This window comes from Nelumbo nucifera, chromosome 7 (genome assembly GCF_055504915.1).
Source record: "Nelumbo nucifera cultivar China Antique chromosome 7, China Antique-T2T, whole genome shotgun sequence".
In the NCBI taxonomy this organism is placed as follows: domain Eukaryota; kingdom Viridiplantae; phylum Streptophyta; class Magnoliopsida; order Proteales; family Nelumbonaceae; genus Nelumbo; species Nelumbo nucifera.
In genome coordinates, this window is record NC_142655.1 from 35,808,272 (window position 1) to 35,830,867 (window position 22,596).

Sequence of the window (22,596 nt, forward strand, 5' to 3'; positions counted from 1 at the left end):
ACCTTATACATACTGATGTATGTGATCCCCTGAGTGTTAGGATTCATAACCAGCACATGTATTTCATTACATTCACCGATGACTATTCTCGGTACGGTTACGTGTACCCAATGAGATACAAGTCTGAATCCTTTGAAAAGTTCAAAGAGTTCAGACAAGAGGTCGAGAAACAGTTAGGGAGAGAAATTAAGACCCTTCGATCGGATCGAGGTGGCGAGTATCTCTCTGACGAATTCAATGACTACTTGAAGGTCAATCGGATAGTATCATAGTTGGCTCCTCCTACTACACCAAAGCTCAACAGTGTTTTAGAGAGGAGGAATAGGACCTTATTAGATATGGTCCGGTCACTTCTCGTACACTCAGAGTTGCCCACATCCTTTTGGGGTTTCGCATTGGAGACTGCGATATACGTGCTGAATTGAGTTCCAACCAAATCAGTTCCGAAGACTCCCTATGAGCTTTGGACAGGAAAGAAACCAAGTGTAAGACACTTGAAGATTTGGGGTTGTCCAACGCACGTTAAAAGAACAAGTGCGGACAAGTTGGAATCCAAGACCAGCCGTTGCCTATTTGTGGGCTACCCGAAAGGCTTTGTGGGTTACCTATTCTATGACCCAAGTGAGCAAAAGGTGTTCTACAATCGAAATTCACATTTCTTGGAGGATGATTACATCCTGAACAATCATCGTCAGGAAGTTGTTCTTGATGATAAGAGCTCAGATGTACTGGGAGGTGTCCCACAAGTTCCAGGTAATGACCAACCTAGAAGATCTACCCAGGTTTCCAGGCCTCCAGTCCGTTTCAGCTATGACTAGGATAGTTACCTGGTGGAAGCTATGACTTGTGAAGAGGATCCCATGACTTATACAGAAGCTATGTTAGACATAGATTCCTTGAAGTAAGTAGATGCCATGAGAGCTAAGATGAACTTAATGGAGACCGATGGAGTCTGGACTCTAGTAGATCCGCCCCCCGGGGTAAAAGCAACTGGTTGCAAATGGATCTATAAGAGGAAGAAGGGCCCCGATGGTAAGGTTAAGACCTACAAAGCTCGTCTGGTGGCGAAAGGGTATACTCAGAAAGAAGGCATCGATTATGAGGAAACCTTTTCGCCTGTGGCCATTCTTAAATCCATTAGGATCATGCTAGCTGTAGCAGCATACCATGACTACGAGATTTGGCAAATGGATGTCAAAACTACGTTCCTGAATAGAGATCTTAGTGAATATATCTATATGCAGCAACCGTAAGGTTTCATAGCTGCAGGTCAGGAACACATGGTATGTAAATTAAATAGATCCATATATGGACTTAAGCAAGTTTCTAGGAGTTGGAACATCCAGTTTGACTCTACTATCAAAAAGTTTGACTTTGAGTAGAATTCGAATGAACCCTGTGTTTATAGGAAAACCAGTGGGGATAAGGTTACGTTTCTGGTTCTGTATGTAAATGACATTCTACTCATTGGGAATGATGTAAGAATGTTGATTACGGTGAAAGTATGGCTTTCACAACAAATCTCCATGAAAGATCTTGGAGAATCCTCTTATATACTAGGTCTTCGACTCTAAAGAGATAGATCGAAGCGGATAATAGGATTATCCCAATCTGCTTACATTGACAAGATAGTCAAGAGATACAGCATGGAGAACTCCAAGAAAGGAAATGTTTCTTTCAGGCACGGAGTCACTCTCTCCAAGAAGATGTCTCCCAAGACTTCTGAGGAGATTGAGGGCATGAAGGATGTTTCTTATGCCTCAGCCGTAGGGAGCATCATGTATGCCATGCTGTGCACTCGTCCTAACATTGCTCAGGCAGTGAGTGTGGTAAGCAGATTTTAGGCCAACCCCGGGCAGGAGCGATGGACCACTGTGAAAAATATACTTAAGAACCTTCAAAGGACAAAAGAGTTTTGTTTGGTATTCGATGGTAGCTCACTACAGATCCAGGGGTATACTGATGCCAATTTCCAGTCAGATCCAGATGATAGAAAGCCTACATCTGGGTATGTTTACACGATAGGATCGTATGTTGTTTGCTGGAAAAGCAACAAACAGGGGTCCACGGTAGACTCCACAACCGAAACCGAATACATTACCGCAAGTGAAACTGCCAAGGAAGCGTATGGATGAAAAAGTTCATTCACGAATTGGGAGTAGCTTCATCCAGCACATCACCCATCCCATTGTTGTGTGACAACAATCAAGCGATTGCTTAGGCTAAGGAGCCACGAGCCCACTTGAAGTCGAAGCACATCGAGAGGAAGTACCATGTACTACGGGATATAGTTGGAAGAGAGGACGTCCTTATTCAGAGGGTAGCATCAGCAGAGAATGTACCAGACCCATTAACTAAGCCACTGACACAGAAAGTGTTTGAAAACACGTGGAAAGTATGAGACTCCGGCTTATAGCAGATTGGACCTAAGTGCATGTGGGAGCTGTTAGACAGTGTATGCCCTTAGGTCCAATCAGAATGATGTACACTATGACATTTATTGTAAATGAATAAAGTATATATTTGATTCATGTTCTTGTGGTGTGTTTCTATGTAATACCCTTAAACTGGACACTTATAAGACTCGTGTTAGTTTATAATGTTCACAGCCGTTGGATAAGTCTGGGGGATTTATCCTGCCAAGGCTGACACTAATGTGCCGCCAAATGTTGGGCAAAACTAGAAAGTTACACCTAGCCCCTAGACTCGATTATGATACTGCACTAGGTGTCGGATTGGGTTGTCTTTGATATGCCAATCAGTGAGATCCTTAGAGGGGGTCAAAACTTGGGCATGTTGGGACAGTTTGAGAATTCATCTGAGTGGGTGATCATAGTGACAGGATCAGCCCTTTGGTCGGACAAAGGTAATGATCGGTGATGCACTCTCTCTGATGGAAACCAAAACTGCCGGCAGCCGATTTCAATCGTTGAAATTTGTTTTGCAAAGTATATTTATATACGGATATACATATATATATTATGGTTTCAAAATGTTTGCAAAATGTTTTAATTCCTGGGATCCATGTGAGTAGAGAGTGCAACACTGTTCTTTGCAACCGAGGGAGAGGTCTTCTCTTATCGGGCAGTGTTTGATCATTATGGGCTGAGAGGTTAAGTGTAAGACCATTGAGGATAATACCTCATGGGCTAATCTTGCATCTGCCCATTGTCCCTGGGTTTTTATAAGGTGGCTTGGCCCAGGGACCACTTAGTGTAAGTGTTGGGCCCATTAGGAGCCCATGTGATGGGCTCAAGGGGTTCACTATCCTTAACAGTGTATTCGGCCAGGCCTTGTAACAAAGGCTGAACTGAACCCATGTGGCTGATGTGTAGATCAATGCTTGGGTCCCACGCCATACAAAGAAGCCAAACTGGACAGCAATTTGGAGGCCTACTAAGCACATAGACTTATTGGGCCTAAAGCCCATGTCGAACTGGTTTGGTAAGACTAATTAAAAAAGGGAGGATCTGGGATTTGATCAGTAGATAGGATAGGGTCTTCTCACTATCCACTCAGAGAGTCTAGATCTAAATAAAGATTTAGATCTGGAAACCTCGTAATGAGATTAGGAGAGAGTTGATCTAATCTGCAGATAAGATAAGGGTTTACCCTTATCACTTAAAGAGAGTCTAGATTCAAATAAGGATTTGAATCAGGAAACTCATAATGGGATTAGGAGCCGATCTCTTTAAGTCTATAAAAGGAGGAGGGGGCGAACCATTCAGTTCATCCCTAGAGACATCCAACCTCAGAGATCATATCTCAGATTACCCAAAGAGAAGACAAGACCAGTGTGACTGCGCCATCTTCTCCCTGCGTTTCCTCCTGCTGCCGCCAACTGCCAGTTTGATCTCCATTTTTGTAGGAGCGATCAAGAACAATTCTTGATATCACCCTTTAGAGAAAGGTTGATCTGAAGTCGTGCTCACAGCCTCCATCGAATTCTTGTGAAGGGTTCGGTTCTTGGAAAGAACACTACTGATTATGCTCCACCCTACACTGTGTCATTTTCAGCGGGAGTAGTCTTTGGAGATTTTCTTTGGGTGTGAACACCTTCGTTGGGAAATACTATTTTTCCGTATCAGGTATATCCCTCTCCTACTTCTGGTTTTAGATCTGGTTCGGTTTATGGTTAAAGTTTGATCCTTGAAAATGCAAATTTTCTAAAACAGGGAGTGTGATTCCTAGATGAGGGGAGAGGAAAATTTTTGAAATTCCGCCCAACCTACCTATAGGGTTCGGCCATCCATATGATGGATCTCTCATCCCCTCTTACATTACATTACATATAGCTAAAAAGATTCTTAACTTGCAATAAAGTATAGGGCAAATTTCTTAAACTACCCTTATGGTTTAGTTAATTAACTAACTTTACCCTTACTATTTAACTATTGTCTTACAGTACCCTTGAGTTTTCTGACAATTGACTAGCTCTACCCTTACGTTAGCGTTCTTTAATATTCCATCAAAATCCGCACACATATGACACCACATAAGGCCCCTAGCACCAGATGAAGTGGCACCATTGTCGAAGATGTTGATGAATCAGTTGAGTCCGAAATTTTGCAGGTGAGACGAACACTCTCTGTCTAAACAGCAGCTATGGTGGCGGCAATGAGCAGGGTGCAGAGATGAGCATCTCTCATATCTGATCTCAAATCCAATATGCAGACTCCATGCTCCTTCTCCGGTGTGGACAACCAATTCCAACGGACTCAAGATCCATGCTCCTCCATCGCCAACAATTGATTTCAGCGGTCAGATCCAATCTAGATCTCAAATCCCCAATACGTTTAAGTGTAGAGGGAAAACACTCTCAAACGACACTCATCTAAAAATGTTGGCATTTGAATGCACTAAATGACATTCATTCTTGTCGTGAATGAATCGTAGTTGGTCCCTCCATATTCACCAGGTTTTTAACATTTGAAATTTTGAAAAATAGTGAAGGGCAAATTTGACATTTCATTTTCTATTAGAACTTACCGATGATGTCAATTGTTAGAAACAGTAAGGGTGGTGCAGGACAATAGTTAAACAATAAGGGTATAGTTAGTCAATAAGCTAAACAATAGGGGTAGTTTAAGAAATTTGCCCTAAAGTATATTATCACATTAGACACTTAAAACCAACCAAAGTATAACAAAGTTGCAATTCAGTAATCATTGTACTTAAAACCAACCAAAGTATCACATTAAACACTTAAAACCAAACAAAATATCACATTAAACACTTTAAACCATCCAAAGTATCGAAAGCATGCTATATCCTAGGTTATCTTATTGAATTACCTTTCTGGTTTGCAATTTCCCGTTGAAGTTGTGTCATCTTCAGTACATTATCAACATTCATTACACTGTTGATCGGTTGAGTTTCATCCATTGGATCTTCTTCTACCTCAAGATTCATGTCGCCATATTCGTTGAAAAGGTCATCATCAATGCTATCTCTCTTCATTTTGTCTTGAATAAAATTGTGAATCACACAAGTAGCTACCATTATCCTATACTATTTTCTCAATTAAAATGATGACCTTAACTTCAAGATGGGGAATCCTTCTTTCAACATGCCAAAACATCACTTTATCCAATTACACGGGCTTGAATGCTTATAATTAAACTCCTCCATTGCACCCCTTGGACATCTTTACCTTTTAAAGTTAGACAAATGGTACCATTCTCCTTGAAAAGGCACAAGAAAATTAGTTTGACTTGGGAGCCATGTATCAACAAGGTAGTACTTTCATGTTATATCAAAGCACACATCTAGCATTTGCCTTCCCATCTTGCATAGACAAATGTAAAACACATCAAAACTATATGTGCATAGTACATTCTGCATTATGACTTGCTTCGTTTCACGATACAGGATTTGTTGGTTTAGTGGCACACTTGCATTGATATTTGTGTCATCTATGGCACCGATACAATCCTAAAAAAATGAGAACAACCCTCAATGATATGATATTACACTAAAATGGAGCATGTCAGCAAAGATAAATAACGATTTACTTTAAGGAAAGGATATAGCTTAAGGTTGGAAGCAATATCTAGAGGAGTATTGAATGTTATAGGGGTATTATAAGATCATGTGCAAGTTTGACAATTACTTTTTAAACATTCTTAAGATGATAGTGAATTGTCTCACCTAAGTGTTGCCAAAATTGAAAAGTCATCCTATTAGATAATTAATGGCATATAATCGACAAAAAAATTCCTACTTGTTCTTCAACCGATATAAATTTTGAATCTTTCAATAGATCATTCTCTCTTAAAATCTTACACAAATTAATGAAGACATGGGCCTCCATCCTAAATACATCTTGACACCTCCCATGGTGTCCATTAAGCACTAGACAATTATATGGATACTGACATCATATATTAAAGTATTAAAATACTTGAAAAGTTCAATGAAGCATTTAAAACATAGAAAACATATTAAAATAAATTCAATAAAGCACCTAGATCAAAGTATTTAATCTGCCACAAGTTCAAGTACCTAACTACAAGTTCAATGACATAGACGTGTCTTTAAGTTTAAAGAGTTAAACAACAAAAGTTTTCAAGTACCTAAGAACCCAACAAAAAGGCTAAGATAACAACAAAATCAATAAAAAACATGTTCTATAAATTCAAACTCCTATTCTTCCCCATCCTCCAAAATCCAAATTCTTTTATCAGCTTCCATTGTCATAAATGGCTCTTTCCAACTTCAATCATGCATTCCTTTGATTTCCTTCATATACATCCTCTTTCTTAAACCCTCTATACTCTTGAGGACTTCCTTAACACTTGTTGATGTAGAAATCATCAATGATAGTCTCATTGGGTCCACCCATTGTGGTGATTGATTTTTACCTAATGTAATGTATGAATGCCTAGCATGATTCAACTGTGACCTTATATGTAATACCTTTCTTACGCTTCTGTCTTTGGGTGTGACCATGTACTTAGATTCCATGCAAGTTCAAATCTTGTGCATCCTTCTCATTAGCTTCCTCCATTCTAGGTAGATCTTGTGTTAAATCATCTATTAGAGTCACTGGGGCACTCTTTATTCCATTAACAAAGGAAGCTCCATCACTATCTCAATTAATTTCATGATTTATTTCTACATCCTCTTGCAAATTAAATAGTGTTGTTCCACCCACTATAGTTGTATCATCATATATCTCACAAAGTTTTAGCCACATTAGAAACTTAGTAGTGCGAAATTTTTTTGCCTTTGAGTTATCTTAAAGCCCATGATAACATACAAAAATTTAATCATATATAGTTTGCCTATGAACATATCCATTACTTTATATTATTGATAAGAAAAACTAAAACACAAGTCACTTACCCTTATGTATGCATCCAAACCTTCATTATTAGCAATTGCGGTAAATGTGATTGGATTGTATCCAAACCCAATATGTTTAAGAAACTTCTCAAGTTCTTTGTATACTATTCTTAGCTTGTCAAACTTGTTTCTAAATTATTTGTTTGACTAATCATTCCTGATCATTTCTAAAAATTGTTTCTGTATCACTTCCTGAATTGTTTGTTTGAGTAATCATTCTTAGTCATCTTTAGAAATTGTTTCCATATCACTCTCCATCCGGTTTTGTTGAAAGTTGTGGTGGGTCAACTCCCCTTCTTGAATTGTTTATGCATCAAAGTGGTAAATACCTTTTCATCTCTTGCTATCCATTTGGCCACCTCATATTGCTTTTCCTTTGTCTCATTACTTTGAATTGTAACCACTTCCTTTCCTTTATGATTTGATGTCATCTATTTGTAAAGTCATTAGAACAAAAACCACCAATACCCATGGCTAGCTATAGAAACATTCTAATTCAACTTGTCTATAATGATTTATTAGAACTCATGTACTAAACAAGTCATATACATGTTCATGGGGAAGAGGATAGATTAAGAAGAATAGGAGACACAAGAGGAAAGAAAGTACTAGTAGTAGTAGTGGTAGTGTTAATTGGAAAAAAGAAGATGAATTTATTTAAGTGAAAAATTGGTAATGGTCTTGGCTATAAAATAGGATCATTATATAAGGTTAGAAGATTTCAATCACCCAAGTCTTCCCACAAATATGTTGGCTTTTCTTAAACCTTGGGGCTATTAAGTAAATAAAACAAAAAAGTAAAAAAAAAAGAAGAAATCATGAAAGCACTACACCATGATTGTAAAACTAATTGAAAATTGAGTAACTACCTTGTGATACATTAGTGGGAGAAGGGACTAATGCATATTTAAAAAAAATAACTGAGTAAAATCTCTAAACTTTATTGCTATAAGGTTTAAATTCTTATATTTAAGAGTGTAAATCCACTATGACCTAATAAAGTGTTATTTATAAATTTTAGAGCATCAAATACCAAATTTATTACTAAATATTTAGTAGAATTTGGTCTTGCTAGATGGATATATGATAACATTTTCTTTTTCATTTTTTAAATTCCTTAATTGGGGTAAGGGTGCAAGTTTGCAAGTTGGGTTAAGCCAATAGAAATTCAACTAGGTTCAAATTGAACTTTTGTAAAGCATCACACACTATCTTGAATATCCACAATGGTAGCTATATTGCAACGAAAATCGGGCTATTATCTTGTTATTTACATATGTACAATTGAATGAAAACTTTTTAAGTTTAACAACATTTTAGGCTTTCTAGCTAAAAGCATGAAATCCCAATTCATGATGCACCTAAAATATATCCTAGGTTGTGATACCATGCATTAATGTGGAAACAAATTGCTATACATGTTGCAGTAGCACTTTCTTACTAGATTAGTTCTAAGCATGGGCCAATTGAGAGGTCCTTTGTTTTTAAATACAATTTGGGCTCTACTTTTATAGCATTCAAGTAAAACAAAACTAATTGTTCAAGTAAACAAAGTGAACTACTTATTCAATTAATCAAAATTAAAAATAATAAAATCCATAATGAGAAATGCTTTGATGCTTACTTCTTGAGCAAAAATCTAAAGAGAGGATGCCTGGTAGAAGATAAAAAGTGCTTAAGGAATAGACCTGGTTGTATTAAATGACTTCTACCGGTTTTAGCAAAAAGAAATGAAAATAAAATATAAGACAAAAAAAATGAAAATATAGATTACATTATCTACTTGGTTTGGTTGCTGGAGAAAGAGTGAACTTGAATATGGATTTCTGATGCTTTCTCAACGCAAGTGGAAGAAAACTTCTGAGAACAAGACTAATTGAGAATAGATTAAAACAAAATATCAATAATGGAAGAAACAACGGGAATGCCAACATTGCTAATGGAGATCGAGGTGCTAGCCAAATGGCTCAAACTAATATTCCCAAATATTCTCAAGATCCTTTACAAGGAATCGGTGGTCCAATGACTAGGACAAGGACAAAGATGATGAAAAAGGCTTTACAAGGCTTAATCATGGAAGTGCATGACAAAGAGGCTGTTCTAGAAGATTCTAAGACTGTTCTAGAAGTTTCCAAAGCTTCACCAAAGATAATCACTTATCTTTATGTGCAAGACGATGTGCAAGGCTTAGATCTTGAAGAATAAAGCTTGGAATCCATGACATAAGACCAAGGCGAATGGACATGATAAGGAAATGCCCAATCCGCATGCTAAGATGTATTGATGGGCTTGTTTTTGTCTTGTTTTGTTTTACTTTGACTTTTCTATGCTTAGTTGTCATTAGTTGTAGTCTTTTAGAAGGATTCCTATATCAAGGCAGATTTGTTTTCCTAAATTATAGGAGTCCTCAGTAGTTAGGTGTTTTCCTTATAGGATAATGATGTTTATATGCCTATATAAATGATGCAACTATGTAAAACGAGATACACATACATGATCAATAATATTGAGGTATTTTGAGCAAATTTAGCTTTGCCTTCTTGTGTTCTTGGTAGAATACAATATTTTGACTTATCAAGGGAGTGATCAACCTTTGTGGCATCTTCAAGATTGGATTCTTTAAGGACCTAGTTTCCTTAAAGTTCTAATCTGATCAACTACAACTTGTTTTATAGTTTTTGGGGTGCGCATAACAAATTGATTCAAGAGTTCCTAGAGCAGATCGTCTAGTGGATTCTTATCAATTACCTAGTTCTTCATCGCCGGAGAAGAAACACGACCAAGGGGGTGAATGCAATTGTTAATAGAGGAAGACAACGATGTATCGAGTCTGGTTAGGGCTTGGAAAACTCCCAACTTAAATTATTTTATGAAATTTATATAAATGCCCCTCTTAACACGTGAAAGAGAAGCATAGTGTTCTCTATTTTAATAGTTTGAGTTCAAATTGAATTTCAGCACAATCAAAGTTTTTAGAGATCTACTGAATTCACCCCCTCTTAGGTAAGACCATCAATCCCAATAAATGGTATTAGAGTAGGTTCACCTATCCACAAGCCTAACAACTTGGTGAACAATGGCCACCCAAACTATAATTTTCTACTTTGAAGATGAGTCTATCTCTAAACCTCCATTCTTCAATGGAGTTGATTATAATTATTGGAAAGCAAGAATCAAAGTTAATCTCATTTCCTTGGAATTTGTTCTCTGGAAAATCATAGAAACCGGAGCATGTATACCTATTAAAAAGGTAAGGGAGACATATGTAGAGAAAGATTCCTCAAAGTAGACTAAGGATGAGAAAAAGAAGGTTTCTCTTAATGCTAGGGCCATGAATTGTGCTCTAGACTGAAATAAATTCATCAAGATCTCAACATATGAGACAACCCAAAATTTGAAGAACCTTATAAGTTACCCATTGGGTAACCAATTTGGTTAAGGAATCCAAAATCAGTATGCTCGTACGCTCTTATGAGTTGTTTAAAATGAAGCCTCATGAGAGCATTGTTGATATGTTCACAAGATTCATAAATATAGTGAATGGACTCAAAACCCTTGGGAAGTCCTACCCAGAGGAAGAGAAAAAAAGAAAAATATTGAGATCTTTTCTCAAGGAGTGGGAAATTAAAGTTATGACCATCCAATAGTTTAGAAGTCTATGCTCAATGACAATGGATGAGTTGATCAAATATCTTTTCACATATAAGTTGAGATTGAAGGAAAAAGAGGAAAAAGATGGCTATAAGAGCAAAAGAATTGCCCTCAAGTCTATTGCAAGTGAAGAAGAAAAAGAAGAAGAATGTAGTGAAAATGATAAAGACATAGTATTACTCTCAAGAAATTCCTAAGATACTTGAGGAGTGTGGCTACCGTTCTCGGTGGAGAACAAAATAAATATGGATATGAATAGAGTTGGAGTCACCACCTAATTTTTTTAAAATTGGGAATTTTAAGAAAACCCGAGATTTTTGAAGAAAAAAGATATTGTTTTCTTGGTGACTTGTTGCCCAGTGGGATGGAGATTCTTTGAGTTTGGGGGCCAAGGTATGGTGTGGGAAGGTGTTAGGAACCCCACACACACCCGACTAAACTAACCTCTACTTCACCAATATTCCAAGGAAAAATTAATAATTTTGGGCATTAAAAATAACTTTAATTAACACACACATGTTAAGTATAGCAATTTATTCAAAGGACAGAACAAAGAGTTGCAACTTTGACTATTCAATCTACTAATTAGCAAGTGAAACGAACTAATGAAGAAATGACAAACACCAAAGAGAGAATGAGTAAGAGATTAAGTAAAACCAAAGACATGCGAATTTCTAAATGAAAAGAGAATTAAATAAATGAACTAACATGTATCTAGTCATGTAACAAAAAGAAATGAAAATTGGGATTAGCAAAATCGTAAGTATCAAACTATGTGAACAAAAGCTATTAAATTTTAAAATGTAAGCCTAAAAGAAATGATTTGATATTTTGTTTTATTTTTGTTGAGAGAAAAAGAATGAAACAAGTAGATATGAACTTGAACTTGGGCTACTATCTATGGAATTACAATGATGCATGAATGCATAAGAAATCCCAATAGTGCAAATGCCTATACACAATGAAATGGGTACCTAAATGTTTAGAAACTGATTTAAAGAATGGTACTAACACAGGTGGATAATCAAAAATCTATATTATAATATGAAATGCAAATACATGGGTAAACTCAAGGCTAAAAGTGGCAAATGGCATGGTAAAATAACTAAGAATGAAACGTTGATGGCAATTTGTTAAAGGGGCTGTTAGTAAAAACATTAATTACTTAAAATGATGGGAATGCTCAACTAGAGGTAAAGAGATTAAAAAAAAGAATTTCATCTTCGGATGGCTGGTAGGCATATCCTATTGATTACTTAAAAAAGATGCATCATAATTGTTAACAACAAAAAGAAAGAAAAAAGAAAAAGAAAAAAAAAAGATAAATGAATGAATTAGATGACAGGCATACGATGGAAACTAGAGATCAACATGGATGATACTAAAAATAACTATTTTTGTAACTTATAACAACAATGTTAAACCAGAAAAATAAAGGGTCGTTTACATACTTGTTAAGCTCTTATACCTAAGCCATGCATGTTTGACATGGGTAAGTCAATATACATAGTTTTTTGGGCATTTGGATTTGAAGTTCAAAATATGTTTTGATGTTAGAAGTTGGGTCAGCCACCTAATATGAGGATTAGGGGCATATAGGACTCAGAACTCCCATAATGGATGCAATGCAATGATTGCGGTGATGCTGATGTGAAGATGAAACAATGTGATTGCAATGAGAAGATGCTTGAGTTGCAAAGAGAAGATGCTTACCTATGTTGATGCTTGATGGCTAGTGTTAATGTTGTTGACTATATGCCTTAGTGGCTAATCTTTCGTAGTTTGGAAAGTCCATGCTTTTGAAGTTTGTATTCCAAACAATTCCCAATCATGTTATGTATATGGTTCAATGGCCTAGGAGTGAGAATAATAAAATTGATTGAATTCAAAGGATTTTTTGGTAGAATTTTGGTGAGAGCAAAGGTTTTAGTTGCTAGGGGTGAGCATGGGTTTGGTTTGGTTTTGTGGAAAAACCTGGAACCTACCCTATAGGGGTTGGTTCCAGAATTTTGGAACCATAATCTACCCTGTGAAGGTCAGTTCTGCCCTTGGTGGTTCTAGGGTCAGTCCCAAGAACTACCCATGGAACCTATTCTTTCCTTTACCCTCCCCCTTAGAAAAAAGCATGTTCTTTAAAAACTTGATTTTCAATAAATATAATATGTAGTTTAAAACTTATATTATCTTTATTTAAATTGAGTAGTAACTCAAATATGTAATCCAAAACTTATAATTTAAGTTTAAATTTTGTAAATATTACCTTTTACATCATTTATTGTACATATTCAAATATTAAAATGAAAACAAATGATCAAATCACTTTAGTAACTCAATTGTCAAGTGAAACCATGTCCTTTATAACCATGAGTTCTTGGGTTCAAATCTTCACATCCTCAAAAGTATTTTGAGGTTTATTTCAAGGCAAGTTAGATTTTAAGGCAAGTTTTACCAAGGCCAATCAAGGTTGGTTCATTGGATCAGTTCGGGTAGGGTAAACCCCTAGACCCTAGAACCGACCTGGGTGGGGGTTGGTTCAAAGAATTTTGAACCAGACCCTACTCTATAACAAATTGGGTTGGGTCAATTCAAGGCCGGTTCGAGGTCAATTCCATTTGGTTTCAGGTAGAACCTACCTATTCGCTCACCCCTATTAGTTGCTTGAAAATAAGGCTTTTCAATGGAAAATTGCTTGGAAATAAGTTTGAGGGGGGACTGAGTATAAGAAAGGCTAGGGAAATAAATAAGGCTTTTTAGTGGAAAATTGCTTGGAAATTTTTTATCTTCAAGATGCTTTATGGGTCAAATTTAGGGGTGACCATTTCAGCCCAACCCAGCCCGGCCTAGAAATTCCGAGCTTGGGCCTAGGTTTTGTGTTCAGGCCTGGCCCGGGCCCGGGCCCACATCAGGTAGTCTGGCCCGCATATATTTATGCTTACACATTTTGTGTATAATGTATACATATGTATACATGTTATTTTACATTAGATTATATATTTTATATATAAATATTATAACATGACATGTATAATTTATATTAGATGTAATATTTTATATTATATAATGTATAAAATAAGTTTATATGCATGTTATGTCATTTAGTATAAAATATTATAGATATGTAGTGTTTTATATATGAAAGACATTAGCCCAAAATCAAGCCCAACCCAGCTCGGTCCCGTGTAGACCTGGGCTAGGGCTTATGTTTCAGGCCTAGAACCCTGAGCCGGGCTGGGTCCGGGCCTAAACTATAGCCCTTATCATAAGTGCAAAGCTCAGCCCGAGCCCAGCCCGACCCAGCCCATGATCACCCCTAGTCAAATTGAAATATAAGTAGTTTAAAGATAATATTTTTTTGGGTATACAATTCCTTCTAATGATTCAATTTTTTGAAGTTTATTTGTAAATCCCTTTTGGAATTATTCCATCAAGTAGGGATCAGTGTTCATGTTACTTTTGAAATGAATGTTTGAAATGCTCCTTGGATCTTCAAAGGAGACTCATTTGTAATCCCTATTGGGCCCTACTACTCAGAATACTCAGAATGTTATGATCAATGACCTATTTATATCCTAATGGGAGTTGGAATTTGGATAAGTTGAGAATCTGGATCTTCTCCACACACCAACCCTACACTACATTGCGGTCATGCATTGGAAACATCTTTGGAAGTGTTTTGAAGATGTTATGTGGATAGTATATTGAAAACTTTTATTTTAGAATTTGGAATGAAAATAACTTTATTTGGCTCCCTGGTAGGAATGGTGTTCTCTATTAAATCAATCTGTTTTGTAATTTGGGAGAAGAGAGCTTAGATGTTACTTAGACAAGATGTTTTGTTGCTTCATAAGGTTTGTAAGCTTCCTATCCAATTTCTTTGGAGGGTTCTTAGGAATTTTGTCTCTTTTTTCTCAGATATGAATGCTAGAGGTTTTATGTTAGATTCTAAGTGTGTTTTTGTATGTTGGTCAAGAAGATGGTTGTCATTTGTTTTTCTCTTGTCCATTTGCTCAATCTATATGGTTTAGTACTTTTAGGGGCTTAGGATTTGTAATAATGCTACTTGTAGTAGGGTTCAGGATATGGTGTCGTCTCTTCTTCGGAGTTTGAATTCTAGTGTTTATAGAATGAACTTTTTAGTTGAATGGCCATTTTATTTGGAAAGAAATGAATAACTTTATTTTCAAAGGGAGAAACACAAACATTAATGGTTGTGTTTTTCATGTAAGAGATGCTCTTCATGAGTGTTTTGTCTTTGAGGGATATGAACGAATATGTTCTTTTTTTTTTCCAATTATATTGGTTCTAGGAGCTTTACAAGTAGTGGTAATATGATAAATAGTTCAGTTGTCATATATAGGGTTCCTACATATGGTTTTGTTTGTTTTTTTTCTTAACCCAACACACCACCGAACCAAACCCACTTAAATGTAAATCAGGCTGAAAATGATTGCAAGAATTTGATTACTGCCTTTCTTGGTCCAAGGCAAAGGTGCCCTCGAAGACTTACTTTTAGGTCAAAGATGTCCAGGTGTGGCTTCAAGATTGAAACCTAAAGTTTTTTTTTTTCTTTTGTTCGCAGGGATCAAAACAAAGCAGCTCATGGAATTTCTTTAAAGGGCTGTTTTTCATCGGGTTCTTTTGTCTCTTTGATTCCCAATTGTGTTCAAGTGTTGCTTTCTGAAACTGACGACTTTTTAGTTTAAGTTGGTTTGTTTCAGTATCTTTTTCGTTTGTTAGGTTAGGCTCTCTTTCTTTGGCTTAGTTGTATCTATTTCTTTGTGTTGTCTGCTTTTTAACGAATCTAGTTTTCTACTAAAAAAAATTTATTTTTTAATCTAAGATTTTCTTTGACTGCTGTAGAAGTGGAATTTGGATTATCCGAGCGCTTTAGCTGTATAACAGGTTGTGAGATCAATGATAATGCCCCACACCAGTGATAAAATACATGCGTCCACACTAAGAGGTTGAATGGTTGTGAGCCCACGTATTTTATGAATGATGTGGCGTGTTATAATTGCTTCTGCAGCCTACTGAACAGTTATTGTGTTCAGCTAATCCTATGCCATTAAATTAGTAATAGGGCTGCACATAGACGGCCTAAAGAGCAACATCTTTTATGGAAGAGCTACTGTGGTTGAATGAGCCTCCTTCTTTTTGGACTGGTCGTATAATTATGATATTTCTTAATGATAAGTAGTGCAACCACCAACTCAAGACATCGTTTATCTATGGGTAATTTTCCAAAACCCACCATCACTTTTTATGAATTCTCTTAAACTCACTATAACTTTTCAAAATGTCCAAAACTCGCCATGTCAATGAAAATTTATTTTCCAAAACTCACCATTCGTTAGAACCCCATTAAAGTTCAATGACCCAAGTTGTCCATGCCAACCTAAATTCATGTTTCATGACTAAACTGCCCCTGAATGGTGTGAAGCTCGAGAGAGACCATTCTCCGTCTTAATTCTTATCCTGGGAGCAGGAAGAGCGGTTGCACTAGAGAGCCAAGAGCGATGGATAAACCAGTCCAATCCTCCTCTTCACTTGCTATTATATATTGTTATTACCATTTTGAGGTTGCTATTATTTGTTTTATGTTTGATACTCTTTCTTTCTCTTTCGTCAACCAAACAAAGAAAGAGAGAGCGAGAGACGGATTGATTAGGTGGGGTGACGGGCATCATTTGAGAAATGAAACGAGAGAATCAAAGATAGAGGATTGAGTTTCCTCTAATTCATTATGTGTAAATTAACGATGCCCGTTAGCCAAGTTATAGTTATCTCACTGAGATGGTGAGTTTTGGATGTTTTAAAAAGTTATGGTGAATTTAAGAGAATTCATAGAAAGTGATGGTGGGTTTTGGATAATTACCCTTCATCTATAGAATTCCATTTACTCTTTTCTAACATTTAAATCAAGTAGAGTTGAATGTAAAAAAGTATTTCAGTTTCCTGTTGCCAATTATATGAAACATCTTGTCAACTGGGCAGTGAATTAATGGCTTGAGTCACATGACCCCAACTCAATACATCGTTTATCAATAGAATTCCATTTACCCTTTTCTAATATTTAAATTACACAAGTAGAGATGAATGTACAAAAGTATTTCAGTTTCCTGTTGCCAATTATATGCATAAATAAAGGGTCAGAAGCTGTAAAGAAAGAGATAGACTTCATGATTTTATTAACTAAATTATTGAATTCAGACATAATTCGAGAATATTACAAGCCACATTTTATATATTCCTTTAGTCAGATATCGCATCTATATACTATATGAGAAGATCTACATTCTTCTCAAATTGTCTAACCTTGCTTGTAGGTCATTATCTATCCCACTATCTTCATTGCCCGTTGATTCAGCTTGGGGAACCTTGGTCTTTGCAGCGGGTGCAGCCACTGCTGCCGAGGGTGCATTTAATAGCTGTGTATAAGCAAAACAAGAAATGACTCATAGTTATTGCCACATGGACCTGGCCTGTTTTTACCATATAACAAAGAAACATGTTAAGTGACAGACATACCTCTGAATTCATGTCGATTCCTATCTCGTCAAGCACCTGATTCACAAGCTCGTCTGTTTCTTCCTCTTCCTCATCTCCTTCCATAGCATCATCAATGGCTTCTCCCATTACCTCTGTCACCATTTCCATCTTCTCATTCTGCATCTCAAATTCTTGCATTATCCTCTGCAATGATGGCAAGTTCATCTGTCTATTCATCTGCCCCATTGCCTTTGTGACACCTTTCATGGCCTCCCCCATTGCTTGTGTTGATTTCAATGTCTGAAAATTTCAATATACAAGTACAACTTTCAGTTTTGACAGGGATAGCTCTCAGAGACAGTTTAAAGGTGGTAGACTCGATGTATTCATGAGTATCTGTTGTTTGCACCAATGTTGTAACACTCAGGACCGGTCACACCCAGAATGCTTGCCAAGTAGCGGGTCAAATGGTTTGACCACAATTCACCTACTTAATATATATTGTATTTTTGGTAAGTTATAATGCATATGAACATGCTCGCTGGATGGTTAATTATTCATTTTCGGCCCCAAATGTCCAGGGTTCAAATCTCGCTATAAGCATTTTGCACTAATATTTAATGAAATATATATTAAAGATGCATATCTAAGCACAAATAACAAAATGGGTTAGTGGTAATAGGTTACTTTAGTTATTAACATGTCACGAGTTTGAATCTCACCATTAACATTTTAAGTTTCCAGCATTTACTCACCTGGGTGGGTCGTTGAAACCGGTTGGATCGTGAAAACCCGGCTAGTTTTCAATGGTTGTCCGGGTTCGGGTTTTGACTGGTTCTACTGGTTTTCTAGAAATTTGAAACCCGTGGTTTTAAAAACCACAATGGCCTTTGTACCTGGGTCTAACGGGTCCGGTCCAGTCCGGGTCTTAAAATACTGGTTTGCACAGTACAAAAATAAATAAATAAATTATAATGAGAAAGGCACTAAATGTATGGGACTATAGAGGCCTCTCATCTAACACATTTTCGCAACAGTTAAGCCAGTTGCTGTACTTCATTCAAGGAAAAAATATATTTGCTCGGTTCCAATTGATTCACCATAAATAAGCAGGTCATTTAAATCCTAAACATGTGATATGGATTGATAAATGCATTGAAGTCCTCCATTTTTTTCTTCCAAATCAATAAAGTTAATTCAGACCCAAAAAGAAAACGGGAAAAAAGGAAAATAACCTGTCATTCTTGCTTCCACAAAACAATAACACTACTAGATTAAAGATTTTTGTTCTTTTCTCTCCCTCACACCTGTGTTGTATTCGATCATTGTTTAACCTCTTTATCTCACTTCCAATATCTGATCTCTATTGCTAATACCTGCTATAGTTACATCAAGTATTGGAATTATTATATTGTCATGTATTGGAGAACTAAACGTGAAAGTGGAGAAAGGAGAAAGAAACATAAATTTTGAACTTCATTAGGAAAAAGTTAGAGAGAGAAAGGGCATAAAAGAGAGAAACCACATAACCAAGAGAGAGAAACAAGATAAGAAAGAGGAGAGAGAAGAGAGAAACATAAAAATTAGACTTCATTACAAAAAGTTAGAGGGAAAGGACATAAAAGAGAAATAAGCCACATATCCAAGAGGAGAGAGAATTTGAAGAAGAGTAGAGAGATGAGAGAGAAACATAGAGAAGGGAAATATTGGAGACTGGAGAGAGAAGCCACATAACTAATGAAGGCCAATGTTTATGTTTCTCTTTTCTAGTGAAATCTATTTCTTGCATTTCTCTCTCCTCTCCCTTGTTTCTCTCTCCTCTTGGTTATGTGGTTTTTCTCTCTCTAACTTTTTTACCTAATGAAGTCAGAATTTTTATGTTTCTCTCTACTCTCTATCCTTTAGATCTTGTCTTGTTTTTTTTGGGTATTTGGTGATACACACACACACACCAAGAACCCCATTCCCCAAACTTGGTGGTTGTGAGAATCAAATCTGTGTTTATGCTAGAGCAAACCAGCTAACATACCAATTGAGCCACCCCTCAGTTGGCCTCTCCTCTTGGTTATGTGGCTCCTATTCTCATTTCTCTCTAATTTTTCTAATGAAGTCCAATTTTTATATTTCTCTCTCCTCTCCTTACTCTATCCTTTAGATTCTCTCTCTTGGTTGAGCGACTTCTCTTTCTTTATACCATTTCTCTCTCTTTTTTTTTTGTGAACTACTCTTGGTTAAGGGAGAGGGAATTTCTTTCATATGGCAGACCCAAATGGGTACCATGACCCACCCTAACCCAACCCTTTTTACTTGATCCATATTCAACCCACATCATAAATGGGTGGGTTAAGTGGGTCAGGTTAGAAATTGGCACCCCTAATTTGGACATCTGTTATGTAGACTGTTTCTTGGAGATTAGTAATAAGTCATGATTCTGAGGTGCAAACTAGCCAGATTTTTATTTTTTTTATTTTTTTGGTGCAAATTATCAGAATTATCTTTCACATAAATGTTGGATAGTATACTGGTTTCTATGAGACTGTTGGTAAGAACATGGTAGGCAAAGAGAGGAGTGCAGAGGTTTGACAATTTAGGTTCATGAACAGAGGTTAACAAATACTGCAGTAGGTGAAGCACAGGAATGAGAAGAGTTTACGTTGGTGGTGTTAATGATCTGGGAGAAAGAAAGTGAAGATCAGGGACAAGTTAGGACTGTTTTTTAAGTCAACTAATCTTATTAAATGAAACAAGGACAGAGGGTTTATAAACTATAATGCTTCCATCAATTTAAAGTCACATAGTTAGGACTATGGATATTCAATGGCATGTATTTATCTGATTGTGATCGGGTATAAATTCTTCAGGTTGCAACTGGAGAGGATTTCAAAATCAACACAAGCAGATGTTCCCCCAATTGCTGCTTTATGTCTCTATTAAAAACTTTTCCAAAATTGATGTAAAAGAAAATAAACCAAAACTTACTGACATTAATGGCATCAAGAACTAGCATGTGGCCCCGAGGCCCCCCACCCACCACCACCAAAAATAATCACATTGATGTGCATTTTTCCAAGCACCAACAAAATCCAGAAAATAACAAAGAAACAACCAGTGAGCAGGAACTTGGGGATGATTAAAGAGGAGAAATCCAGGAGGATCTTGTACCATATTACAAGGACCAAAACAGTGAGTGCAAAAATTACCTGAATTCTAAGGGCAACACCTTGAAGTTGTGATTTAAGCTTATAGAACTTTTCTATCTGATGTCGTGTTCTAATGAGGTCTTTTGCCATGATTCTAACAGCTCCCTGAAAAAGAATAGACACTGATATGAGCATGAGATTTCTCATTGTTATTAACTGGGAAAAAATATCAGCATAAGATATGGTTGAGTGTCATGAAATAGTCCCATGTGGTGTGACACTACCTATATATTTTACAGCACCTATAGTCTTCAAGTACAGGCAATTAAAAAGCATTTCGAATTGTGAACAAAAACAATATATATTAATCATTGCAAATTGTGATTTGTGAATAGTAATGGAAAAAGGTAAATAATCTGGTAAGTTAAGGAACTTCCCCAAACAATATGGACAAGTTTCCAAAAGGCCTCGCACATGTTCAAAATGAGCCTTCTATATGGACAAGTTTTATATTTGAAGATTGAAGTTTCAACAGCTAATGTTAGTTCACAAAACTATCAGAACAATGTGGGATTAAACATGTGGCCAATGCAAAGGAGCCCCTAACCAGTAGACAATCTAAATTGGCAACACCATTCATCCATGTAAAAGAAATAGGATAGATTATATGGGAAACTTCCTACTTACTATTAGGGTACGTTCTTAATATGTTACAAAACAACTAGATGAATGAATTAATGTTTAAATTGTTATTTTGAATGTGAAAAGGTTAATTGCTGTGGTATGATTCATAGTTGTCAAGGCGTCTAGGCGATTCTGGGTGACACTAGAGCACCTAGTTACCTATAAGCGATAACTAGGAAATAAGAATCTTATAAAATAAAGAGCTAACTTTTGGCTAGTTCCCTAGTTTTGTATACCATTCAGCATGCATAGCTGGTATAGCTGGACTCCAAAAATATGATGGTATAGCTGAAGGTGCCTTGCTGGTATAGCTGAAGGAATCATACTGACGGTTGAGATCAAGCTGAAGGATAGTGGAAAGTTGATGAGAGAGTACAGTTTCTGGAATCTTGTTTGGTTGGCAGATATATTAATTTGTCACCTGATGAAGGCGATGTGTTCGGGTGGGTGAAGATTGAATGGAGAAGCTTCGGTCTTGTTGACATTAGAAAGGTTAATGCAAGCTTGGTTTATGTTCAAGAAAAAGGAAGATGCTAGTAAAATTTTATCGCTTGAAGGAGGTAGACCGTTAAGATGCCTGATCTGAGGTTAGGAAGATGGAACCCAATGGTTGGTTTGATTAGAGGAGAGCTGAAGAGAAATTTTGTTTAGATAAATGTTTTCGGCATTCCGTTGCATGCCTAGTTTGTTCAAGGTTTCTGCATAGTTGGGGATGCCTGTTGAAGGTTCAAAAGACATGACTTAAAAAATAGAAGATGGTTTCAGTTATAGTTTGCAAGAATCCTGATCGAAGTAGGAGATATTCATTATTTATCAAAACACGTTGGAGAGATTCAGTCGATTCCGAATTGTATGGACCTTTCATTTGCAGGAGAAAAGTATGAATTAAGAGTCGTGGTTGAGGAAGTGGATCCAACCTTTTCTCTGGTTGAGAGGTGCTCAGAATCTAAAGAATCATCACCTGAATAGAGGTCTGGCAGAGATATAAAGGCGAGTGGTGGTGAAGAGGAAGAAGATGGAAGGAAAATCGACAAGGATGGGGAGGTAATTTTACAGCTGGAACCTTGAGGAATGTGGGAAGTGAAATGCTCCCAAGCTCTAAGGAAGGGGAGGTGAGGAATTTGAGAAAAGAAGGGGATGGGATAGGTGTTAGTGGGAGGATTGCAGAAGGACCTCTTCTGGTTTTCCTTGATGGTGGTGTTGTGAGTGGGAACCACTATTTAAAATCAAAGATGGAGTCTTGGATTAGGGGTGACTGGTTGAATAGGTTGAAGGTTAGAAGTGA

The 22,596-nt window shown here is 36.7% G+C and overlaps 1 protein-coding gene across 1 annotated transcript in view; it reads right to left on the bottom strand.

The window, feature by feature from the left end:
* Window positions 1-17,157: 17,157 nt before the first annotated feature.
* LOC104598339 (vacuolar protein sorting-associated protein 2 homolog 1-like) overlaps window positions 17,158-22,596 on the bottom strand; it is a 28,077-nt gene continuing 22,638 nt past the window's right edge. Inside the window, exons 3-5 of the mRNA XM_010260360.3 lie at window positions 20,688-20,792; window positions 17,527-17,787; window positions 17,158-17,426 (exon numbers count right to left, since the gene is read on the bottom strand). Of these exons, the coding sequence (XP_010258662.1) occupies window positions 17,289-17,426; window positions 17,527-17,787; window positions 20,688-20,792 (504 nt within the window). The 3' untranslated portion in view covers window positions 17,158-17,288. The remainder of the gene's footprint in view (window positions 17,427-17,526; window positions 17,788-20,687; window positions 20,793-22,596) is intronic.